Source organism: Saccopteryx bilineata, chromosome 4, assembly GCF_036850765.1.
Source record: "Saccopteryx bilineata isolate mSacBil1 chromosome 4, mSacBil1_pri_phased_curated, whole genome shotgun sequence".
Taxonomy (NCBI): Eukaryota; Metazoa; Chordata; class Mammalia; order Chiroptera; family Emballonuridae; genus Saccopteryx; species Saccopteryx bilineata.
Window position 1 is genome coordinate 272316657 of NC_089493.1, and position 22079 is coordinate 272338735.

Genomic DNA, 22079 nt, shown 5'->3' on the forward strand with positions numbered 1-22079 from the left:
CTAATTTCTCATTCTTTGTCATCATTCCACCCCAAAATATGCCTCTTTGGGATAAGGATTATTTTGAGAAAGTAGAAGCAAGAGATCTTTTAAAAACAAACTAGAAGCTACCCTTTTATAAGAGAAATATACATTTGTAAAGGAAATCTCCCTCTCTGTAAGAAGAGAGGTATGACTCTAAATCACAAGAGACTCTTAGCAAAGTGATGATAAAAGAGGGCAGATAGCGCCCAGACCAGCTAGCTCAGCGGTAGAGCATCGCCCCAGTGTGTGGAAGTCCTGGGTTCGATTCCCAGCCCGGGCACACAGGAGAAGAGCCCATTTGCTTCTCTACCCTCCCCCCTCTACTTTCTGTCTGTTTCTCCCCCTCCCGCAGCCAAAGCTCCATCCGAGCAAAGTTGGCCCCTGCACTGAGGAAGGCTCCATGGCCTCTGCCTCAAGTGCTAGTAGAATGGCTCCGGTTGCAACAGAGCAACGCCCCAGATGGGCAGAGCATCGCCCCCTGGTGGGCATGTTAGGTGGATCCCAGTTGGGTGCATGCAGGAGTCTGCCTCTCTTACCTTCCTGCTTCTCACTTCAGAAAAATACAATAAAAAACAAAAACAAAAACAGGACAGATAGTATTGTGGACTTTGTACTTTTGATGTTTCTGTATATGTTCTTCCTAAGCACTATGCTTTTTGGCCCCTTGAGTTTGGCTCTTCCACAAAATACCAGGTGCAGGCGCTACCTCGATAAGGAACGTACCTACCTATATAGCTTAAGTTTAAAAAATTTGGCTCTCAAAAGAAATTTCAATCATACTGTTGATATTTGGCTCTGTTAACTAATGAATCTGCCGACCACTGGCCTAGACCAACTATAAAGCCTTTGAGAGGACATGCAAGGAGCTGGAGATTAAGTACACCTTTCCCCCTCTGTACTACCAAAAAGCCACTGCTGCTAGGCAAACAAGAAGGCTGGCTTTGTGGCCGTGGTTGGATAGATCAGTGGGTTAGAGCATTGTCCTGATACTCCAAGGTTGTGGGTTTGATCTTTGGGCAGGGCACATACAAGAATAAACCAATGAATGCATAAATAAGTACAACAAGTCAATGTTTGTCTCCCCCCCAAAAAAAACTGATTTAAAAACTTTGTGCATCAAAGACCACAAACAACACAGTAATAAGGCAATTCACAGAATAGAAGAAAGTATTTTCAAATCACCTGTCTGATAAGGCATGGTTATCTAGAATATACAGAGAACTCCTAAAACTTAACAACAAACAACCCGATTTCCATAGTATGTCTTTCCATTTATTTATTTCTTTAAGAAATGTTTGGTAGCCCTGGCCGGTTGGCTCAGCGGTAGAGCGTTGGCCTAGCGTGCGGAGGACCCGGGTTCAATTCCCGGCCAGGGCACACAGGAGAAGCGCCCATTTGCTTCTCCACCACTCCGCTGCGCTTTCCTCTCTGTCTCTCTCTTCCCCTCCCGCAGCCAAGGCTCCATTGGAGCAAACATGGCCCGGGCGCTGGGGATGGCTCTGTGGCCTCTGCCCCAGACGCTAGAGTGGCTCTGGTCGCAACATGGCGACGCCCAGGATGGGCAGAGCATCGCCCCCAGGTGGGCAGAGCGTCGCCCCATGGTGGGCGTGCCGGGTGGATCCCGGTCGGGCGCATGCGGGAGTCTGTCTGACTGTCTCTCCCTGTTTCCAGCTTCAGAAAAATGAAAAAAAAAAAAAAAAAGAAATGTTTGGTAGACCTGACCGGTGGTGGAGCAGTAGTCAGAGGACCCAAGTTTGAAACCCTGAGGTCACTGGCTTGAGCACAGACTCATTTGGCTTGAGCACAGGGTTGCTGGCTTGAAGCCTAAGGTCACTGGCTCAGCTGGAGCCGCCCCACCCCCACTCCAGTCAAGGCACTTATGAGAAGCAATCAATGAACTACCAAACAGAGGCAATTATGAGTTGATGCTTCTCATTTCTCTCCTTTCCTGTCTCTCTCTCTCTTGCTAACATAAATAAATAAATAAACGTGTGGTAGTTTTCAGTGTACAAAACTTTCCCCTGAAGTTAATTCCTGTTTTACTTTTTTGACATTACTGCAAATGGATTTTTGTAAATTTTCTTTTCAGATTGTTCATTGTTAATGTATAGAAATACAACTGATTTTTGTGCGTTGCTTTGTATCTTGATATTTTGCTGCCTTTGTTGTGTGTGTGTTGAATCCTTAGGGTTTTTTACATAGATTATATATCTTTGAACAGAGATAATTTTATTCCTTTCTCCTTTCGATGCCTTTTTATTTCTTTTTCTTGCCTAGTTGCTCTGGGTAGGACTTCCAGTACTATGTTGAATAGAAGTGGCGAAAATGGGCACCCTTGTCTTGTTCCTGATCTTAGTAGAAAAGCTTCGTCTTTCTCCACGAGTATAATGCTACCTGTGGGGTTTCATATGTGGCTTATAGTGAGGTTGTTTCCCTGTTCCTATTTCTTTCTTTTTACCATGAAATGGCATTAAATTGTGTCACAATATTTTACTGTATCAATTCAGGAGATCTGGTAGTTTTTCCCCATTTATTCTTCCAATATAGTTTATAGCATTGATCAATTTTCATATGTTGTTCCATCCTTGTATTCTAGGAATATATCCCACATGGTTACAATATATAATTCTTTTAACATGCTGCAGCTAAATTCAGTATAGTGTTTTGCTGAGATTTTTTTGTCATTGTTCATGTGTGATATCGGTCTGTGGTTTGGTTTTCTTGTAGGCCTTTGCTTGTGTCAGTATCAGGGCAATGCTGGCCTCAAAGAATGAGTTAGAAAGCATTCCCTCTACTTTTAATTTTTTGGAAGTGTTTGAGAAGGATTAGTATTAGTTCTTTAAATGTTTGGTACAATTCACCAGGGAAGCCATCAAGTGCAGGGCTTTCCTTTGTTGGGAGGTTTTTGATTACTGATTCAATATCCTTATTAGTCATAGTTATATATATATGTATATATATATATATTATCAACAGAAAGAGACAGACACACAGAGAAAGAAAGGGACAGACAGGAAGAGAGTGAGATGAGAAGCATCAACTCTTAGTTGTGGCACTTTAGTTGTTCATTGATTGCTTTCTCATTCATGCCTTGACTGGGTGCTCTAGCCTTGACTGGGGGCTCCAGCTGAGCCAGTGACCCCTTGCTCAAGCCTGCAACCTTAGGCTCAAGCCAGCGATCTTTGGGCTCAAGCCAGCAACCATGGGGTCATGTCTATGATCCCACACTAAAGCTAGCGACCCTGCACTCAAGCCAGCGACATCTGGGTTTTGAACCTAGATCCTTAGTGTCCCAAGCTGACAATCCACTGTGCTACTGCCTGGCACAGGCATATTTTTCTATTTCTTTGTGATTTAAACTTGCTAGATTATATGTTTCTAGGAATTAGTTCATTTAATTTGGTTATTCAATTTGTTGGTATACATATATGTTTATAGTATTCTCTTATACCCTTTTCTATTAAAGTTAGCAGTAATGTCCCCTCTTTTTCATTTCTGATTTTACCAGTTTGAATTTTCTCTTTCTTTCAGTCAGTCTAGTTAAAGATTTGTCAATTTTGCTGCTCTTTTAAAAAAAAACAAGGTTTGGGCCCTGGTCAGTGGCTCAGTGAATAGAGCATTGGCCCAGTGTATGGATATCTCAGGTTCAATTACTAGTCAGGGCACACAGGAGAAGCGACCATCTGCTTCACCCCTGCCCTCTACCCCTTCTCTTCCTTTTCCCTTCCTGCAGCCAGTGGCTCAATTGGTTCAAGCCTGGCTCCAGGCACTAAGAATAGCTGGGTTGGTTCCAGCATCAGCCTCAGGCTCTAAAAATAGCTCTGTACTCGAGTATTGGCCCAAGACTTGGTTGCCGGGTGGATCCTGGTAGATGCACATGCAGGAGTCTGCCTCACTATCTCCCCTTCCCTCACCTAAAACAAACAAAATTTTGGTTTTGCTGATTTTCTATATTCTCATGTTCCTATTCTCATTTATCTCCACTCTAATCTTTTATTTCCTACCTTCTGCTAGCTTTGGTTCAGTTTTCTTTCCTTTTTCTAGTTCCTTAGAGATATATAGTTTAGCTATTCATTTGAGATCTTTTATTCTCTTTTATTTTTATTTTAATTTTTTTTTTTTAAGTGACAGTAGGGGAGATACAGAGACAGACTCTCACATGTGCCCCGACCAAGATCCACCCAGCAATCCCCATCTGGAGCCGATGCTTTGCCCATCTGGGGCTGCTGGCAACTGAGCTAGTTTTAGCACCTGAGGCAGAGGCTTAATGGAGCCATCCTCAGTGCCAGACACTAACATGTATTCGAGTTATGGCTGTGGAAGGGGAAGAGAAAGAGAGAAAGGGGTGGAGAGGGGGAGAGAAGTAGATGGTCACCTCTCTAGTATGCCCTGACTGGGAATTGAACCTGGGACTTCCACACACCAGGTTGATGCTCTACTGCTGAGCCAACTGACCAGGGTCAATTTGAGATCTTTTTTAATGCAGATGTTTAAAGTTATAAATTTCCCTTTGAGAATTGCTTTCACTGCATTCTATAGGTTTTGTATATTGTGTTTTCATTTTCATTTGTCTCAAAGTATTTTCTAATATCCGTGATTTCTTTGACCACTGGTTGTTTAAAAGCATGTTTTTTAATCTCCACATTTTGAGTTTTTCTTCTGTTACTGATTTCTAGTTTTGTTCCATTGTGTTAGAAAAGACTTTGTCTGATTTCAGTCTTTCAAAATTTAAGACTTATTTTGTAAACCTAACAGATGTACCCTGAACCACGTTCTATGTGCACTCAAGGAGAATGCATACTCCATTACTGTTAGGTAATGTGTTCTATATATGTTCATTAGGTTTAATTGGATTATAGTATCATTCAGGTACTCACTTTCCTTATTGATTTTGTCTCTGGTTGTTCTATTTATTATTGAAAATGGAATATTAAAGTCTCCAATTATTATGTAGAACTATCAATTTCTCCCTTAATTCTGTCCCTTTTTGTTGCATATATATATATATATATATATATATATATATATATATATATATGGTGCTCTGTTATATGTGTATATATGCTTATAATTGTATCATCTATTGGATAAATCCTTTTCAGTATTTAATGCCCTTCCTGTTTCATATGACCATTTTAATGTAAAATTTATTCTGTCTAATAATAATATAGCCACCTCAGCTGTGCTTTCATTACTGTTTGCATGGACCAGGGGTCCCCAAACATTTTACACAGGGGCCAGTTCACTGTCCCTCAGACCATTGGAGGGCCGACTATAAAAAAAACTATGTACAAATCCCTATGCACACTGCACATATCTTATTTTAAATTAAAAAAACAAAATGTGAACAAATACAATATTTAAAATAAAGAACAAGTAAATTTAAATCAACAAACTGATCAGTGTTTCAATGGGAACTATGGGCCTGCTTTTGGCTAATGAGATGGTCAATGTCTGGTTCCATATTTGTCACTGCTAGCCGTAACAAGTGATATGATGCGCTTCCAGAGCCCTGACGCGTGTGTCCTGCGTCACTGGCAGTAGTACTGTACCTGAGCGACGCTGCCACATACAGTACTCCAGGAGCACAGGATGCATCCGCTGAGTACTGACCACCAATGAAAGAGGTGACCCTTCTGGAAGTGCGGTGGGGGCTGGATAAATGGCCTCAGGGGGCCGCATGTGGCCTGCGGGCTGTAGTTTGGGGACCCCTGGCATGGACTGTATTTTTTATCCTTTTACTTCCAACCTTTTTGTATCTTTGTCTCTAAAGTGAATGTCTTATAGACAGCATATAGATGGAACTTTTTACAAAATACATTCTGCCAATATCTGACTTTTAACTGGAAGTAATTTATAATAAAATTACTGATAATGATTTATTTCTGTCATTTTGCTACTTGTTTTCTATATGCCTTCTATATTTTTGTTCCTCAATTTGCCCATTATTGAATCTTTTGCCATTTAGTTGTGTTTCTGTAGCCTACTATTTTGATTATCTTCTCTCATTTTCTGTGTATTTTTTATTTTCTTAGTTGTTACCTTGAAATTATAATTAACATCTTAAAACTTATAAAAACTTAGTTTGAATAATAACAACTTACTTAAAATAGTATATACTCTGCTCTTATACATCTGTCCCTCTCATTTTATCTTGCTATCATCTTCATAAATTGTGTGCCTACTAACACAGGTTTGTATTTTATGTTTTACTCATATGCATTTAAATCATATAGAAAAAAACAGGAGTTATAAACCAAAGTACAATAATACTAACTTTTACATTTACCTGGGTATTTACCTTTACCAGTGTTCTTTATATCTTCATATGGTTTCAACTTATTGTTTCAGCCTTCTTTGTTTTTCGGCCTGAAGGATTACTTTTAGCATTTCTCATGAAGCAGGTCTATTAGTAATGAACCCCTACACTCTTGTTTATCTGGTGATGTCTTGATTTCTTCATTCTTGAAGAATAATATTTCCAGATATAGAATTCTTGGTTGACAGGTTTTCTTTTAACACTTTGAATATATCATCCCACTGCCTTCTGACCACCATAATTTCTGATAAGAAATCAGTTTATAATCCTATTACGTATCCTTTGTATATGATGAGATGGTTCCCTCATGCTGCTCTGAAGGTTCTTTTCCCTTTGGCTTTCTACATTTTTGATATGGTGTAGGTCTCTTGAGTTTATCTTCCTTGGAGTTTCTTAAGCTTCTTTAATTTGTAAATTTTCCCCATTTTCTTTACAATTTGTTCAGTCTGTCTTTCTCTCACACACGCTTTTGTGCTTTTTTCCTGAAAAAAATTGACACTGTTGCAGACATTATGCTTCTTGATACCTACATATTTAGTGTGTGTATTTTTTTTTAGTATTTTCTAAGACTAAAGATATTCTCTGGTCCTGGCCAGTTGGCTCAGTGGTAGAGTGTCAGTCCAGTGTGTGGAAGTCCTGATTCAATTCAAGGTCAGGGCACATAGGAGAAGTGATCATCTGCTTCTCCACCACCTCCTCTCTCTCTCTCTCTCTCTTTTTCTCCTCCTACAGTCATGGCTTAAATGGTTCAAGCAAAGTTGGCTCCAGGCACTGAGGATGGCTCCATGGCCTTGGCCCCAGGCACTAAAATAGCTCAGTTGCTGAGCAACAAAGCTGCAGCCCAGCTGGGCAAAGTATTGCCTGGTAGGGCTTACCCGGTAGATCCCAGTCAGGGCACATGGGGAATCTGTCTCTGCCTCTCTGGCCCTCAATTAAAAGAAAAAATATATATATTCTTTCAGAAAACTAAAGCAAAAATGATCAAAATTAGTTTAACATTGATAAAATGCTATTGTTTAACCTATAGTCCTTATTAAATTTTCAGCAATTGTCTCAAGAATGTCCTTCATAGCTCTTATTTTTCATGACCCCAAATCTAAGCCAGAATCACTTAATTGTAATGTCTCTTTAGTCTTCTTCTGTTTTCCCTTTATTGATTTTAGTGAGAGGAAGGGGGAGAAAAAGAGAGAGAAAGGAACATATGTTCCTGTATATGCCCTGACCAGGGATCAAACCAGCAACCTCAGCACTTTGAGATGATGCTCTAACCCAGGGGTTAGGAACCTATGGCTCGCAAGCCAGATGTGGCTCTTTTGATGGCTGTATCTGACTCGCAGACAAATCTTTAATAAAAAAACAAAAAACATTGAATATATAAAACATTCTCATGTATTACAATCCATTCATTTCCTACCGTTCACATTCATGGTTGCGGGTGGCTGGAGCCAATCACAGCTGTCCTCCTGGACAACACCAAATTTTTATTGGATAATGTGTAATGTACATGGGTCGTTGTATGGCTCTCACGAAATTACATTTTAAAATATGTGGCGTTCATGGCTCTCTCAGCCAAAAAGGTTCCTGACCTCTGCTATAACCAAATGAGCTATCTGGACAGGGCTTTTTCATGTTCTTTAATCTGGAATAGTTCTTTCATTTATTTTGTTTTTATTTTTTATTTATGGATTTTTAGAGAAGAGAGAGAGAGAAAGAGGAAGAGAGAGAAAGAGGTGGGAGAAGTGGGAAGCATCAACTCATAGTAGTTGCTTCCTGTATGTGCCTTGGCCAAGCAAGCCCAGGGTTTCAAACTGGCAACCTCAGTGTTCCAGGTCAATGCCTGGATAAAGCTCCTCCACAGGTCAGGCAGTTCTTCCATTGTAATTTGTCTTTGTTTCCTTTTTTTAAGTGAGAAAAGGGGAGACAGTGATGCAGACTATTGCATGCGCCCCCACCGGCACCCACCCAGCAGCCCGTCTGAGGCCAAAGCTCAAATCAATCGAGCTTTTAGTGCCTGAGGCTGGCACTTGTACCTGCCAAGCTAGCTTCAGCACCCTGGGCCAACACTTAAACCAACTGAGCTACTGGCTGCAGGAGGGGAAGAGGGAGAGAAAATGGAGAGGGAAGGGGAGAGACAGGTGGTCACTTCTTTGTATGCCCTGACTGGGAATTGAACCTGGGGAGTCCACATGCTGGGCTGATGCTCTATCCACTGAACCAATTGGCCAGGACTAATTTGTCTTTCTTGATCTTGACATTTTGAAATGTATAAGATAGTCATAAAAATGTCCTTCATTTTTGTTTTGTCTGATGTTTTCTTATGATTAAATACAGGTTATCCTTTTTTTTTTTTTTTTACAGAGAGAGAGAGAGAGTCAGAGAGAGGGACAGACAGTCAGGAACAGAGAGATGAGAAGCATCAATCATTAGTTTTTTGTTGTGCATTGTAACACCTTAGTTGTTCATTGATTGCTCTCTCACATGTGCCCTGACTACAGGCCTTCAGCAGACCGAATAACCCCTTGCTCGAGCCAGCGACCTTGGGCCCAAGCTGGTGAGCTTTTGCTCAAACCAGATGAGCCCGCGCTCAAGCTGGCCACCTCAGGGTCTCGAACCTGGGTCCTCCGCATCCCAGTCTGACGCTCCATCCACTGCGCCACCGCCTGGTCAGGCATTTACCCATTTTTGACCTCTAAAAATCACATAAATAATGTGTCCCTCTCAGGGCAAGATAGGTGGTGCACATGATGGTTTTTCCCATTGTGACTAATGTTGACTTTGGTTACATGATTAAATTTGAGTCTCAGGTGTCTCCACTGTAAAGTTACTATTTTTACCTCTGTAATTAATTAGTAAATTTTACAGGAATACTTTGAGACTATATAAATATCTTGTTTTTCTTCAAAATTTCATCTCTTAGTTTTAAAATCCACTGATGATTTTTGCCTAAATTAGTTATAATGGTTGCTAGACAATGGATATTTTCTAACCCCATCATTTTTTCTATATTTATTAGTTGACATATTACTGTAATTAAAAATTTTTTTCTACCGTTCATGTATTATTTGTGTCAAATTGAATTCATGGATTCTCATTTTATCCAGTGGGTTATAACACATTCCTATAGTTTCAAATTGTAATAATGTATCTAAGACAGGAAATTTAACTCTATATTATTAAACCATTATTTCTAGCAGCAATGATATAAAAGAAACAAATCTTTCTTAATGAAACTTAGCTGGTTTGTGATAGTAAATTTATATTATTATTATAAAGGAGGATTACCTTTTCTACTTGCTATATGATAGGGCACTATATGTCCTACTTGCTATATGTAGTTTTCTACTTGCTATGTATAGTTTTCAATTCATCAAAAACTACACCAGCCGTGGCCAGGTATTTCAGTTGGTTAGAGCATTGTCCCAGTACACTATGGTTGCAGGTTCAGTTTCTGCTCAAGGAACATACAAGGATCAATCAATAAATGTATAAATAACTGGAACAACAAACTGATGTTTCTCTTTCTCTCTCCCCCTTCCTCTCTAAAAAGTAATTAATTCTAAAAAAAGCTACACCAAATCATTTAATATACACTTTAAAAAGAAAAGCCATTAAAATTGATCCTCTCCCCTTTTGCTCCTTTATCCCTCAGAGGGAATTGGTTTTTTTCTTATTTTTGCATTATGCAAGACTTTGAGAAACCATCAACAGCTAGGGATCTATGCTGAACTCATATAATGTAGCTATGACTAATGTTTGCCAGCATAAACAGAGGTCCCTATGGAACAGGGAAAGAGCATACAGTTTTGTAATACTAGTTGAGTATATGTGTTTTTTTGCTTACCTAGCTTCTCTTTGGAGAATTTCACCTTTCTACATCATTAGTCCATGTTAGTTTACCATTGATGACCCTATCCCGTGGCTCCAAGAGTAGGCATGTGAGTTCTGCCATTCCCCTGACCACAACAACACATCAGGTATGCCCATAAGTTCAACCCAGGGGAGAGCCTCAAGGAGATAATCAAGGGTTATAGCCCTGGCCCGTCGGCTCAGCGGTAGAGCGTCGGCCTGGCGTGCGGGGGACCCGGGTTCGATTCTGGGGCACATAGGAGAAGCGCCCATTTGCTTCTCCACCCCCCCCCCTTCCTCTCTGCCTCTCTCTTCCCCTCCCGCAGCAGAGGCTCCATTGGAGCAAAGATGGCCCGGGCACTGGGGATGGCTCCTTGGCCTCTGCCCCAGGCGCTAGAGTGGCTCTAGTCGCGGCAGAGCGACGCCCCGGAGGGGCAGAGCATCACCCCTGGTGGGCGGGCCGGGTGGATCCCGGTCGGGCGCATGCGGGAGTCTGTCTGACTGTCTCTCCCCGTTTCCAACTTTAGAAAAAAAAAAAAAAAAGTTATGGCAGAAGGGCTTATCACGTAACAAAATTCCCAAGAAACAGTTTAGGAACCACATAATATAGGCCATTTTCCAAAGGATCAAAAACAGGGAAAACAGATTATTCAAATAAGCAAAGGAGTCCATTCTCTCTTGCTGAAACCATATTGTGGGCAACCATGACCCAAATCTATAAACACTGACAAAATTAATCAGGTAAACGCAAGGTCTCCCTCTTACCTTTTTTTTTTTTTTAAGTTTCCAAGTAGTCTTTATTTTAAAAAAGAACAAGAAAGTTGAGAACTGTGTTTACCTAAATGTGGGAAAGGCTTATTAATCTGTTGATAGAGGCATTTACAGTATATCTCATAAAATAGCAGAAATTCTTTTGAAACATTCTTTCATGGAACATACTTTTATTTTATTTTATTTTATTTATTTTATATATAGAGAGAGAGATAGGGACAGATAGGAATGGAGAGAAATGAGAAGCAACTATCATTAGTTTTTCGTTGCGACACCTTAATTATTCATTGATTGCCTTCTCATGCATGCCTTCTCTGACCGTGGGGCTGCAGCAGACTGAGTAACCCCCTGGTCAGGCTCATGGAACATACTTTTAATGGAATAGTATCAAATTTAAAAGGGGGGAAGGGCAGCTCTATATGTACTAAAATGGACACATCTCCAACAGATACTGTTAAATAAGAATTTTAAGGGGACAAAATATGTAGTATGCTACCTTTGGACTTCATTATAGATACATATTTTCCTAGGATGCAAATAAATCTCTCTCTATATATTATATATTTATATTATATATGTAGAGAGAAAGAAAGATTCTAAGATAAGTAGGAATAGTATATATAGGAAGATAATTTTTAATAAAGAATTGGATTATGTGATTTGGGAAGCCTGATAAGTGCAAAGTCTGATGAGGGAGGCCAGCAGGCTCAGAGAAGAGTTGCAGTTCAAAGGCAGTCTAGTCTGCTGGTGAACCAGAAAGAGCCTGTGTTACAGATGAAGTCCGGAGGCAGTCTGCTTTCAGAATTCCTCCTGCTTCGGAGAAGTCGGAAGTTTGTTCTATGTAGGCCTTCAATTGATTGAATAAGGTCCACCCATATAAAGGGTAACCGGCTTGACACAAAGGCCACTGATTTGAATGTAAATCTCATCTAAAAACACTGTTACAGAAACATCCAGAATAGTGTTTGACCAAGTATCTAAGAACTATGGCCCAACCAAGTTGGCACAAAATTAAACATCACAATTACACTCTTTATCAATTTCATATCCATATGCAGCTCCTTAAATTATACTAAGTCTCCATATTTAATCTCTTTACCTGGTGGGGGGTGATCCTGCCTGAATTGGGTTGTTGTAGTTTTCCACTGACTTTAATCACAGGGCATAGTAATACTAAGATGCCCTATGAGGTCTCCTGTCCATATACTGGACAGATCATTTAACAGACCTTGAATGAGCACCTCTTTTCCAAAGATATAGTTGTAAACAATACAGACAAAATCTCTGCCCTCTGGGAGTTTATTTAAAAAGAAACAGATATAAGCAAAACTATTGGGAGATAAAACTCAAAGGAAATAGGGTGATGTTAGACAGTAATAGGAGTGTACTTCAGATGACATGGAGAAGGTGCCACTGAGTATGTGACATTTAAGCTGGAACAAAAAATAAGAAAATGAGCTAGCCGTGAATGAGAAGGGCTGGAGGAAAGTCATTCCAGGCAGAGGGAATGTCAATCACAAAAACCTGAGGCAGGAACAGAAAGAAGGCCAGGGTGGAGGATGGGAAAACAAGGAGTAGGGTGGTGTGCTGAGGTGAAGAGGTACACAGGAACCATACCGACCATGGTCTTTTCACAATTAGCATTTTATAAAAATTGATTTTAGAAAGAGGAAGGGAAAGAGGGAGAGAAAGAGAAAGAAAAAACAAACACTGATTTGTTGTTCCACTTATTTATGCATTCATTGGTTGATTCCTGTATGTGCCCTGACTGGGGATCAAACCCACATCCTCGGTATATTGGGACGACACTTTAACTAGCTAAGCTACGTGGCCAGGCCATGGTAAGTCTTTTCAAGTTTAGTCTAAAAGCAAAGAGTTTTAAGTAGGCATAATTCAGGACCAATCCACACTTTCAAAAGACTATTCTGGAGAACAGGCTAGAGGGGTTAATCAGAATAAATTAAGCCCAGAGGTTTTTGAACACTGCAGGGCGAAGGAAGATGGTGATTTGGACAAGTAAATTTGTGAATGTTTTCAAGATATATCTTGAAGATGAATTCAAGTACTTGGTGATGAACGGCAAGTAAAAGGTGAGGTAAGGAGGGGCGTCCAAGATGATGCTCAGATTTTCCGTGTCATCTTCTGAGACAGAGCAGATTAAATTAGGAAGATATTTGGGGTGGGGAGGAGAAATAAGGAATTCCACTTGGAAGTATTAAGTTGATATACATATCTGATAATAGGTATTTAAGTAGCAGCATGAGCAGGTTATGGGTGTATAATTCAAGGCTGAGGAAAGAAGCCGGGGCAGGAGTATGATTTGGGAGTCATCAGCAGATAGACGCTGTGCCAGTTGTCGGTTGCCTCTTTGCTCCTGGTCATCATTGGCTCTGCAAAAATTGGGTTGGGCCCTTTGAAAACTTTTCCTTTGCCAATTAGCGTAATATTAAGCTTTGTTAGCAAAGGACATTGGTGAAACATTGTAAGAGGGAAGATATATAATATTTTCCTTTTTAGCTAGTGTGTTTGCTCAGAGCATGTATAATTTCCCTTCTTGGTTCTGGTGTGCGTGCTCACACCAAGTACAATTTTCCTTTTGGTCTGGTGTGCGAATTCACACCAAGTACAATTTTCCTTTTGGTCTGGTGTGCATGCTCACACCAAGTACAATTTCCCTTTTGGTTCTGGTGTGCATGCTCACACCACGTACAATTTTCCTTTTGGTTCTGGTGTGCGAATTCACACCACGTACAACTTTCCTTTTGGTTCTGGTGTGCGTGCTCACACCACGTACAACTTTCCTTTTGGTTCTGGTGTGCGTGCTCACACCACGTACAATTTTCCTTTTGGTCTGGTGTGCGAATTCACACCACGTACAACTTTCCTTTTGGTCTGGTGTGCGTGCTCACAGCACGTACAATTTTCCTTTTGGTTCTGGTGTGCGTGCTCACACCACGTACAACTTTCCTTTTGGTCTGGTGTGCGTGCTCACAGCACAGAGCCGCTCCAGCACCCAACTCCTGCAGTGCATGCTAGTCAGCAGCACAAAGAGGCCAACAGCTTTCCCCAGCACTCTCCTGGGGTTGTTTTGTAGAACAGTGCCTCTGGCAAGACATCTCCCATGAACAGATTTTCCCAGCACCCTACAGGGTAGACTTCTAGCAAGTTCCAACAACACAGCACCCCAGTGACTTCTCTGCCACTCAGGAAGTCATGGTCATGCCCTCTCCAAAAAAATCTGAGTATCAGCTCTGGGGAGTTCTTGTTTGGATCCTCTCTCTCAGCCCTCAGGGAAGTGGCTGCTTTTTATGGTCAGGTTCAGGTTCAGGGCTCCTTTAAATCCAGAGCCCCTTTAAAACTCAAATTCCGCTCACCCAACTTCCCACTAGTGCTAAAAACAGAACATTCTCATCCCCCACTGGGAGGTTGTAGTTAATTTGCTTGCTATTGTCTCTCTTAATGGCTTGTTGGCCTCCAAGTTGAAATGTAGCAAAAAGTTTACCTTTGCAAAAAATGTCAGGAAAAGCTTACACTGTGGAGGGACCTGACAATTAGAGGAGTTTAAATCACAATGGTTGTTTGTAAAAGCCTAGCCATAGGCCCAGAATGCCAGGACCCAGCTGTTCCTGGGAGATTCCTGATCTCTTAGCTGTCTTCAAATTTTGCCAAGGGCATCAGATAGGACTGTGCCAATTAGGCCTGTGCTACATCAGAAAAAAAAAAAACTTACAAAGGAGATGTTTCTGCAGCTGACTCCCCTCGCCCCCACTCATCATCAACTCAGTGACCAAGCCCACAAACTCCGATATGGTAATCTGAGCACGTCCAGGTGCAGGCAACCACATGCCAGCAAATGCCTCCAGCAACCCCTATATCTAATGCTCAGGCTGACACCCTTTGCTGGTCTCAACTCACTTGCACCCAGGCATTTTTTAATAAACTTTCCTTTTTGGAACACACTAGCCTTGTGTTTTCAGCTTGGCCCACAGTTTCTGCCTTTCACTTATATGTACTACTCCTGTATTCTTTTTAGTTGTTACTTTTTATTAGCCAATTTCTCATTATGACAAGGCTATTATAATTACTTATATTAAAGATATAAATTTTTCAAAATTAACGTGTTATTTTCTCCTGACTAATATAAACGACTCCAAATGCAATTCAGGCACAATCACCCAAAGAGACAGTATAGATTAATATGTTGGATGTAAAGTCTCAAGAAGTCTCTATGTCATTTTCCATTTGGAATGAATGAGGAGGCATGTGGGATAGCAATAGGGGGATCAGTTTCCTCTTCCAACACACCAATCAGACATAATGAGTGGATACAACTCCTTTTCGTATCCACTTTGGGAGGCTCTGAGTTTTGGCTGACCTCTGCGGCACATGGATACCTACCTCCGGTTTGCAGTGGCTTCTCTCAGTCAGCTACAACCAGAGCTGAAACTCCTTTGCTGGCTTCTTGGGGTTTTCCATATGTATGGAGCATCCTTTGAAGCCAAAATGTTTAAAAAACATAGCCAGTCCTATGTGGACCAAGCTCCCAGTTCACCCTAACTGCTCCAAGCTGTGTAAACAGATATCCCTGAAGGGGTTCTTCCAAATGGGGCCTCCCGACCTTCAGTCTGTTGATAACGCAACTCTCACACCTACAAGAATTGTTTACCCTGGCCAATGCCAGGATCATGAAGATGTAGGAACGGGACAGACACTGCCTATGCTCTGCTTCATTCAGACCTCCACCAAGGTGTTGAAGGGTGCCCTGGTGGTATAAGACCAGGATCAGAGAAAAGATGTACAGGGTTTTTGGCTATTGGAATGCTGGATCCTTAGCAAGGATCAGGGGAACCCACCTCCTAAAAAGATAGAATTGTCAAGTGAGGAAGCTGAGGGCCATGAGTCAATGACCAGTCCTGCCTATAAGCCCCCGAATCCTGAGGTACAGTTGCTTATCTTGGAAAGCCTTCCCCCTAAGAAACACTTTTGTTTCATGCAGATACCTTGGCTGTACTTATCTGAGAATTCTACCTCTGCTCTTAATCCACAAATTCAGGTTATCTGGTGGGTGCTGCTGCCATAAAGGGATCAGAATTCACATCCCACAGTGAAGGGAACTAACAGGCTCAAAATTAGGTTGTAAATTCCACCCCAGTGGAATCCTTGGGGCTAAAGGCCCAGCTAATGGCAGTGGGGAAATAGTCCTACAAGTGACTACAGAGGGACTGAGTTCTGACTCTCCAGACCAAAAAGAGCTTCCAAACAGAGCTGCACTTTGAGGAATAATATTAAGCAACTGGGTGGAACATTCCTTGAATATGCCTGGAGGCAGATATATTCTGCCTTGATTTATGGGAATGCCAAGTAAATAATGTCACCCTCATTTTAGCTAATAGTGGTGTGCTCAGCTCATCAGGGAATTTCATATTTTTGTTAGGCAGCTCTTGGTGAACTCTTGGTAAAGTATTTTGGTTCTTCCCTTCTGGGGTGGAGGAGGGTGAAGCTAACTTGTCTGCTCAGTGGGGTCCTGTGGGCATCTTCTGCTGCTGCTGTGGACATGGATACAGAGCTTAGAGAGGGGGCTAAAAATGCTCTCCAAATCCTAGCTGGCCAGGTGGGAAAGCTGCACTGGAAAGTCCCGGGCCTCAGTGCAAAAGGCACTTATCTGCCTGAGAAGAGAGTAGCCCTGGGCAGCGTCACTGCCACAGCTGGCTACCAGATGCCAATGAGGCATGGCCAGAAATGGCCAACCAGCAATAAAATGCCAAAGACAGGACAGTCGGGAGCAGAGGGAAAAGGTGGCACTGACAAGGCGAGAAGAGAGAAATAAGCGCCCGAATGTGCACACACAGGTGGGCCCCTAGGCAGATAAACTAAGCCACAGTATAGCTGGTAGTCAGGCTGTAACGTAGAAAAACACACTAATAAAGGCATCTATAGAGATTGATACACACTTAAGCCAACTCATGGCACCATCCCATTTCCTTTATAAAAATAACAAAGGTATGAACAGCTAAGGTGCCACAACGGAGAACTGATGTTTCTCATCTCTTTCCCTTCCTGTCTGTCCCTATCTATTCCTCTCTCTGTCTCTGTCAAAAACAAAACAAAAAAACCCACAAACAAATGTATAAGATTCAACCAAACTTATAAATTTCTTCTAATGGAGGTCAAGCTCCAATTTTTGTTGTACACTGGGGTTCTATTTCTTGATTTTAGCAATGACAGAGAGAAGTATAGATACACCTATTCCAAAAATCTACTGGAGCCAGGCCATCTCTTGAGATCCCATGATACAGGAAAACATCAGGATCTGCAATACATTAGGAGAATCCTCCAAAAGTTATGGTTTGTTGGTCCTAGCACGGTAGCTCAGCTGGTTACAACACTGTCACAACATGCCACGGTTGCGGCTTTGATCCTAGGTTATGGCACAAGAATCAACCAATGATGGCATGAATGGGTAGAACTAATAAATATTTCTCTTTCTCTCTCTCTAAAAATTAATAAGTAAAAAAATTTTTTATTTTTATTTATTTTTTTTTTTTGTATTTTTCTGAAGCTGGAAACGGGGAGAGACAGTCAGACAGACTCCCGCATGCGCCCGACCGGGATCCACCCGGCACGCCCACCAGGGGCGATGCTCTGCCCCTCCGGGGCGTTGCTCTGCTGCGACCAGAGCCACTCTAGCGCCTGGGGCAGAGGCCAAGGAGCCATCCCCAGCGCCCGGGCCATCTTTGCTCCAATGGAGCCTCTGCTGCGGGAGGGGAAGAGAGAGACAGAGAGGAAGGAGGGAGGGGGTGGAGAAGCAAATGGGCACTTCTCCTATGTGCCCTGGCCGGGAATCGAACCCGGGTCCCCCCGCACGCCAGTCCGACGCTCTACCGCTGAGCCAACCGGCCAGGGCCAATAAGTAAAAAAATTTTTAAAAGTCAAGAGTTTGTAGGAGGATGAATCGGGTTGCTACTGAGATGACAGCAGGCTGGAAAATGTGCATCACAATCTCATTACCCCTTTTATGAAGTGTTTCTGAAGGTTCAAGATGTTTCAATCCAACGTCTTCCTCCCAGCTGTTTTGGACTTTTTTTCCTGGTGCACAACAGTCCTCTTCCCACTTGGTGTTAGTGGTTGGAGGAGGTGAAATCCCAGGATTTCTGATCATGCCAAGTATGTTAGGGAAGAAGTCCTTAGCAGTCCAAAAATGGAGTTGCCCTGTTCCTAAGGTTGTATTTACTGTTATTTTGTATAGGGGGTGAGGGGACCTGTTGGAGGCAGAGGTTAGAGTTTGGCTACCTTTAGTACAGGGGTCTCAAACTTGCGGCCCGTGGGCTGCGGCCCGCCGAACAATTTTGTGCGGCCTGCAGACTAATCCACGAAGTTCAAAATATTTTGGATAAAAGTAAGCAAGCCTAGGGGCCTACTTGTATTTTTCATTTCTCTAGCATCCTAGCTAGATAATAGCTTAGTTAACAGCAGTTGTGATGCGAACTACAGTTTCTGGTCGTTTTGTGACACTGAGTAAACTGCATGTACGATTGTGCTTGTTGTACTGATTTTTTTTTGTTTTCAACTGAGTGAGAAAAGTGTTGCATAACAGTTGCCTTTTGTAGACCTAGTGCGGCCCGCCGAACGGCTGTGATCTTGCTCTGCGGCCCACATGCTGAGTTGAGTTTGAGACCCCTGCTTTAGTAGATAACCCAGATCTATAACTTTGATAATAACACTATCAGTTTTTCCTTGTATTTAGGTTTTAGAAGATCTTTTCTAAAGGAAAATATAAAGTACCTAATGTTTAGAGCTAATAAGGTCATTGTAGAAATGACTAGGGGCAGAAAAAAGCACATAATTACTCTTGCTCGGAACAAGAACTACCTTCATTAGCATCCTACTCATACATGTACTTTACTTAAAGAAAGAAAATAAATGAACAAACAAATCAGAAACAAATTCATAGATACAGAGAACAAATTGGCGGTAACCAGATGGGAGGGGACTAGGGGAGGCACTGGGGAGATGGGTAAAAAAGCGGAAGGGATTAAGAAGTACAGACTGGTAGTTACCAAACAGTCACAGGGATGTAAAGTACAGCTTAGGAAATATAGTCAATAATATAATAACTATATATGGTGTCAGGTGGGTAAGAGACTTATTGGGGGATCACTTTATAAGTTATATAGATGTCTAGCCACTGTTGTATATCTGAAACTAATATAATACTGAATGGCAACTGTAATTGAAAAATTAAAAAAAATAAAGCAGAAGCATAAGCTCTGACTTAAAAAAAAAGAAATAAAGTTTAAAATCATATTTTAAAAATAGAGAAAGTTGCCTGACCGGGCGGTGGCGCAGTGGATAGAGCGTTGGACTGTGATGCCTAGGACCCAGGTTCAAGACCCCGAGGTCGCCAGCTTGAGCATGGGCTAATTTGGTTTGAGCAAAAAGCTCACCAGCTTAAACCCAAGGTCGCTGGCTTGAGCAAGGGGTTACTCGGTCTGCTGAAGGCCTGCAGTCAAGGCACATATGAGAAAGCAATCAATGAGCAACTAAGGTGTCGCAACGCGCAACGAAAAACTAATGATTGATGCTTCTCATCTCTTTCCGTTCCTGTCTGTCTGTCCCTGTCTATCCCTCTCTCTGGCTCTGTAAAAAAAAAAAAAAAAAAATCATCAGTTTTTTGTTGCGACACCTTAGTTGTTCATTGATTGCTTTCTCATATGTGCCTTGACTGCAGGCCTTCAGCAGACCGAGTAACCCCTTACTCAAGCCAGCGACCTTGGGTTTAAGCTGGTGACCTTTTTGCTCAAACCAAATGAGCCCATGCTCAAGCTGGCGACCTCGGGGTCTCGAACCTGGGTCCTCTGCATCCCAGTCTGATGCTCTATCCACTGCGCCACCGCCTGGTTAGGCAAAAAACTGATGATTGATGCTTCTCATCTCTCTCCGTTCCTGTCTGTCTGTCCCTATCCCTCTCTCTGACTCTCTCTCTGTCTCTGTAAAAAAAAAAATAGAGAAAGTTAAGGTACCTGACAGGAGAATCAAAACAGTAAGGAGTAAAGGACAGAAGGTTAAAGGTAAGTAAATAAAAGCTAAAGAAACAGGCTGTAAGTTATACAAATCAAAATGAAAAGCAAGTAAAGCCAGCTAAAAGGTCATCATGTTCAAAATGATGACAAAGGACAAAGAGGCAGAACAGAAACCTGGAGTCCAAGGGCCAGGAGCCCCAAGCCAGGCACACGTCTCCTGAGCTAGTCTCATGGTCAATTATTCTTTTGACACCAGGAGCCATGACCCTGGGTGTACCTCCCCACACAGTCAAGCTGCACAGCAAATCTGTGTGGTTAGACCTGTAGGCTGCATGAGTCTGATTAATTCAGGCTGTCCTGGATTATCCCACCACCACACTGTGTCCAGCCAGGAGTCATTAATCACTTGCTAAGTCATCCTCCACTCATTGTCCCATGAGTGGGGCCCTTTACTATCTAGTGGATATTAGGGACCCCATCTACCTCCTGAATGTTCAGGTCTACTTAAGACCCACACATCTAAGGCAGTCTTTCTAATATTCTGTCTAAAGCAATGCTTTTCAACCTCCAGTCTGCTTCACCAGAAATTTCGTGTTGGTCCATGAAAGAGTTAACCACCCTGATGTTGTATGAAGATTATGGAGTCTATAATCTTTGGGTCTAGAGCAGCGGTTTTCAATCACCAGTCCACAGACCGGAGCTGGTCCACCAGGAACTTTGCCTGTCCATGAAAGAGTTAACCACCCTGATATTTTATGAAGATTATAAACCCAATGACTTGTCAAATTCGCTTATGCTCAACTCAGGGTGATTTCTGCCTTAGCAGTCCCTGAAATAATTTTATTTTTATCAGTCCTCAAGTGTAAAAAGGTTGAAAACCACTGGTCTAAAGTATTAACTAGCTTATTAAATCTTTACAGGTTAGGCAGGGTGAAGCCCTGAGCCTCAGAAGTGGGACCCTGAGCTGCCAAGAGGAAGGGAGAGCTCTGCTGTTAAACACCCATGAAGATTTCAGAAAAGGGCTCGGGGCTTGAATCCTGACTCTGGCACTTACTAGCTATGTACCCCTGGGGAAATTATACTTCTATGAGCTTCAGTTTCTAAGTTGTAAGATATTATTATTAATAATATTTTAACTGAGAGGTGGGGAGATAATGAGACAGACTCCCACATGCGCCCCAACCGGGATTCATCTGGCAACCCCCCATCTGGGGATGATGCTCGAATCTGAGCTATTTTTAGTGCCTAAGGCTGACCCCGAATCAACCAAGCTATCTTCAGCGCCTGTGCCGAAGCTCAAACCATTCAAGCCACTGACTGAGGAAGAGAAAGAGAGAGAGAAGGGGGAGTAGGCAGGGGAGAGAAGCAGATGGTCATTTCTCCTGTGTGCCTGACTGGGAATCAAACCCAGGATGTTTATATGCCAGGTGATACTCTATCCACTGAGCAACCTGTCAGGGCCATAAGAAATTATTAGTGTATTATTACTTTGTGAGTGTTCCATAGTAATTAGGTCAGGGAATACATTTGGCACAGATGATGCAGTATTTTTGTTTAAAAGTTAGAATAATCAGAGATTTTAGTTTAAGCAGTTGGAGGTGGCATAGCTACCCAGCACTTCAGAACTCACCTTTCCGGGTTAATCCATGAAGTGACTCCAAGGTGCATGTTGATGAGAACACTCAATAGATAGGAAGTCTCAAAACTCTGCTTTCAGAGGAAGGGCAACTTACACTCACTTCCCTCAAGGAAGGGTCTTAACCACTGAGGCTCACATATACTCTGAGTCACTTATTTCCCCCTTGGAAAAAGGTGATCTGACACAGCTATGAGCCATACAAGTGACTCTGCAATGGTGCTATCCTCTCCCCCTGGAGACCTCTCAACAGAAGAGGGCAGAGCTGTTTGCCTAGGTGAGGTGGGCACACAGCCACCTGGAACAGAGGCAAGGCTAGAGTAATTACAGAAAGACCTTCATGAGCCCATCCCTCTTTAACTTCAAGTCAGGGCAGAAGTTCATCTGCTAATCTCAGGGAAGAGCCTATTTTATTAAGTATGGCATCCCTAATCATACCACACTTTAAGGAGAAATCAAGACA

General features: G+C 42.1%; 1 protein-coding gene across 6 annotated transcripts in view; it reads right to left on the minus strand.

Annotated features, from left to right (window-relative positions):
* The window catches only part of LOC136334449 (BTB/POZ domain-containing protein KCTD7), a 106872-nt gene that overhangs the window by 68643 nt on the left and 16150 nt on the right, over positions 1–22079 (minus strand). Inside the window, exon 5 of one of the 6 annotated variants that reach the window (XM_066274684.1) lies at positions 5024–6825. The exons of the other annotated variants lie outside the window; for them this stretch is intronic. Coding sequence (XP_066130781.1) covers positions 6801–6825 — 25 coding nt within the window. The 3' untranslated portion in view covers positions 5024–6800. Of the gene's footprint in view, positions 1–5023; positions 6826–22079 lie in introns of those variants that run through there. 6 annotated transcript variants of the gene reach the window in all.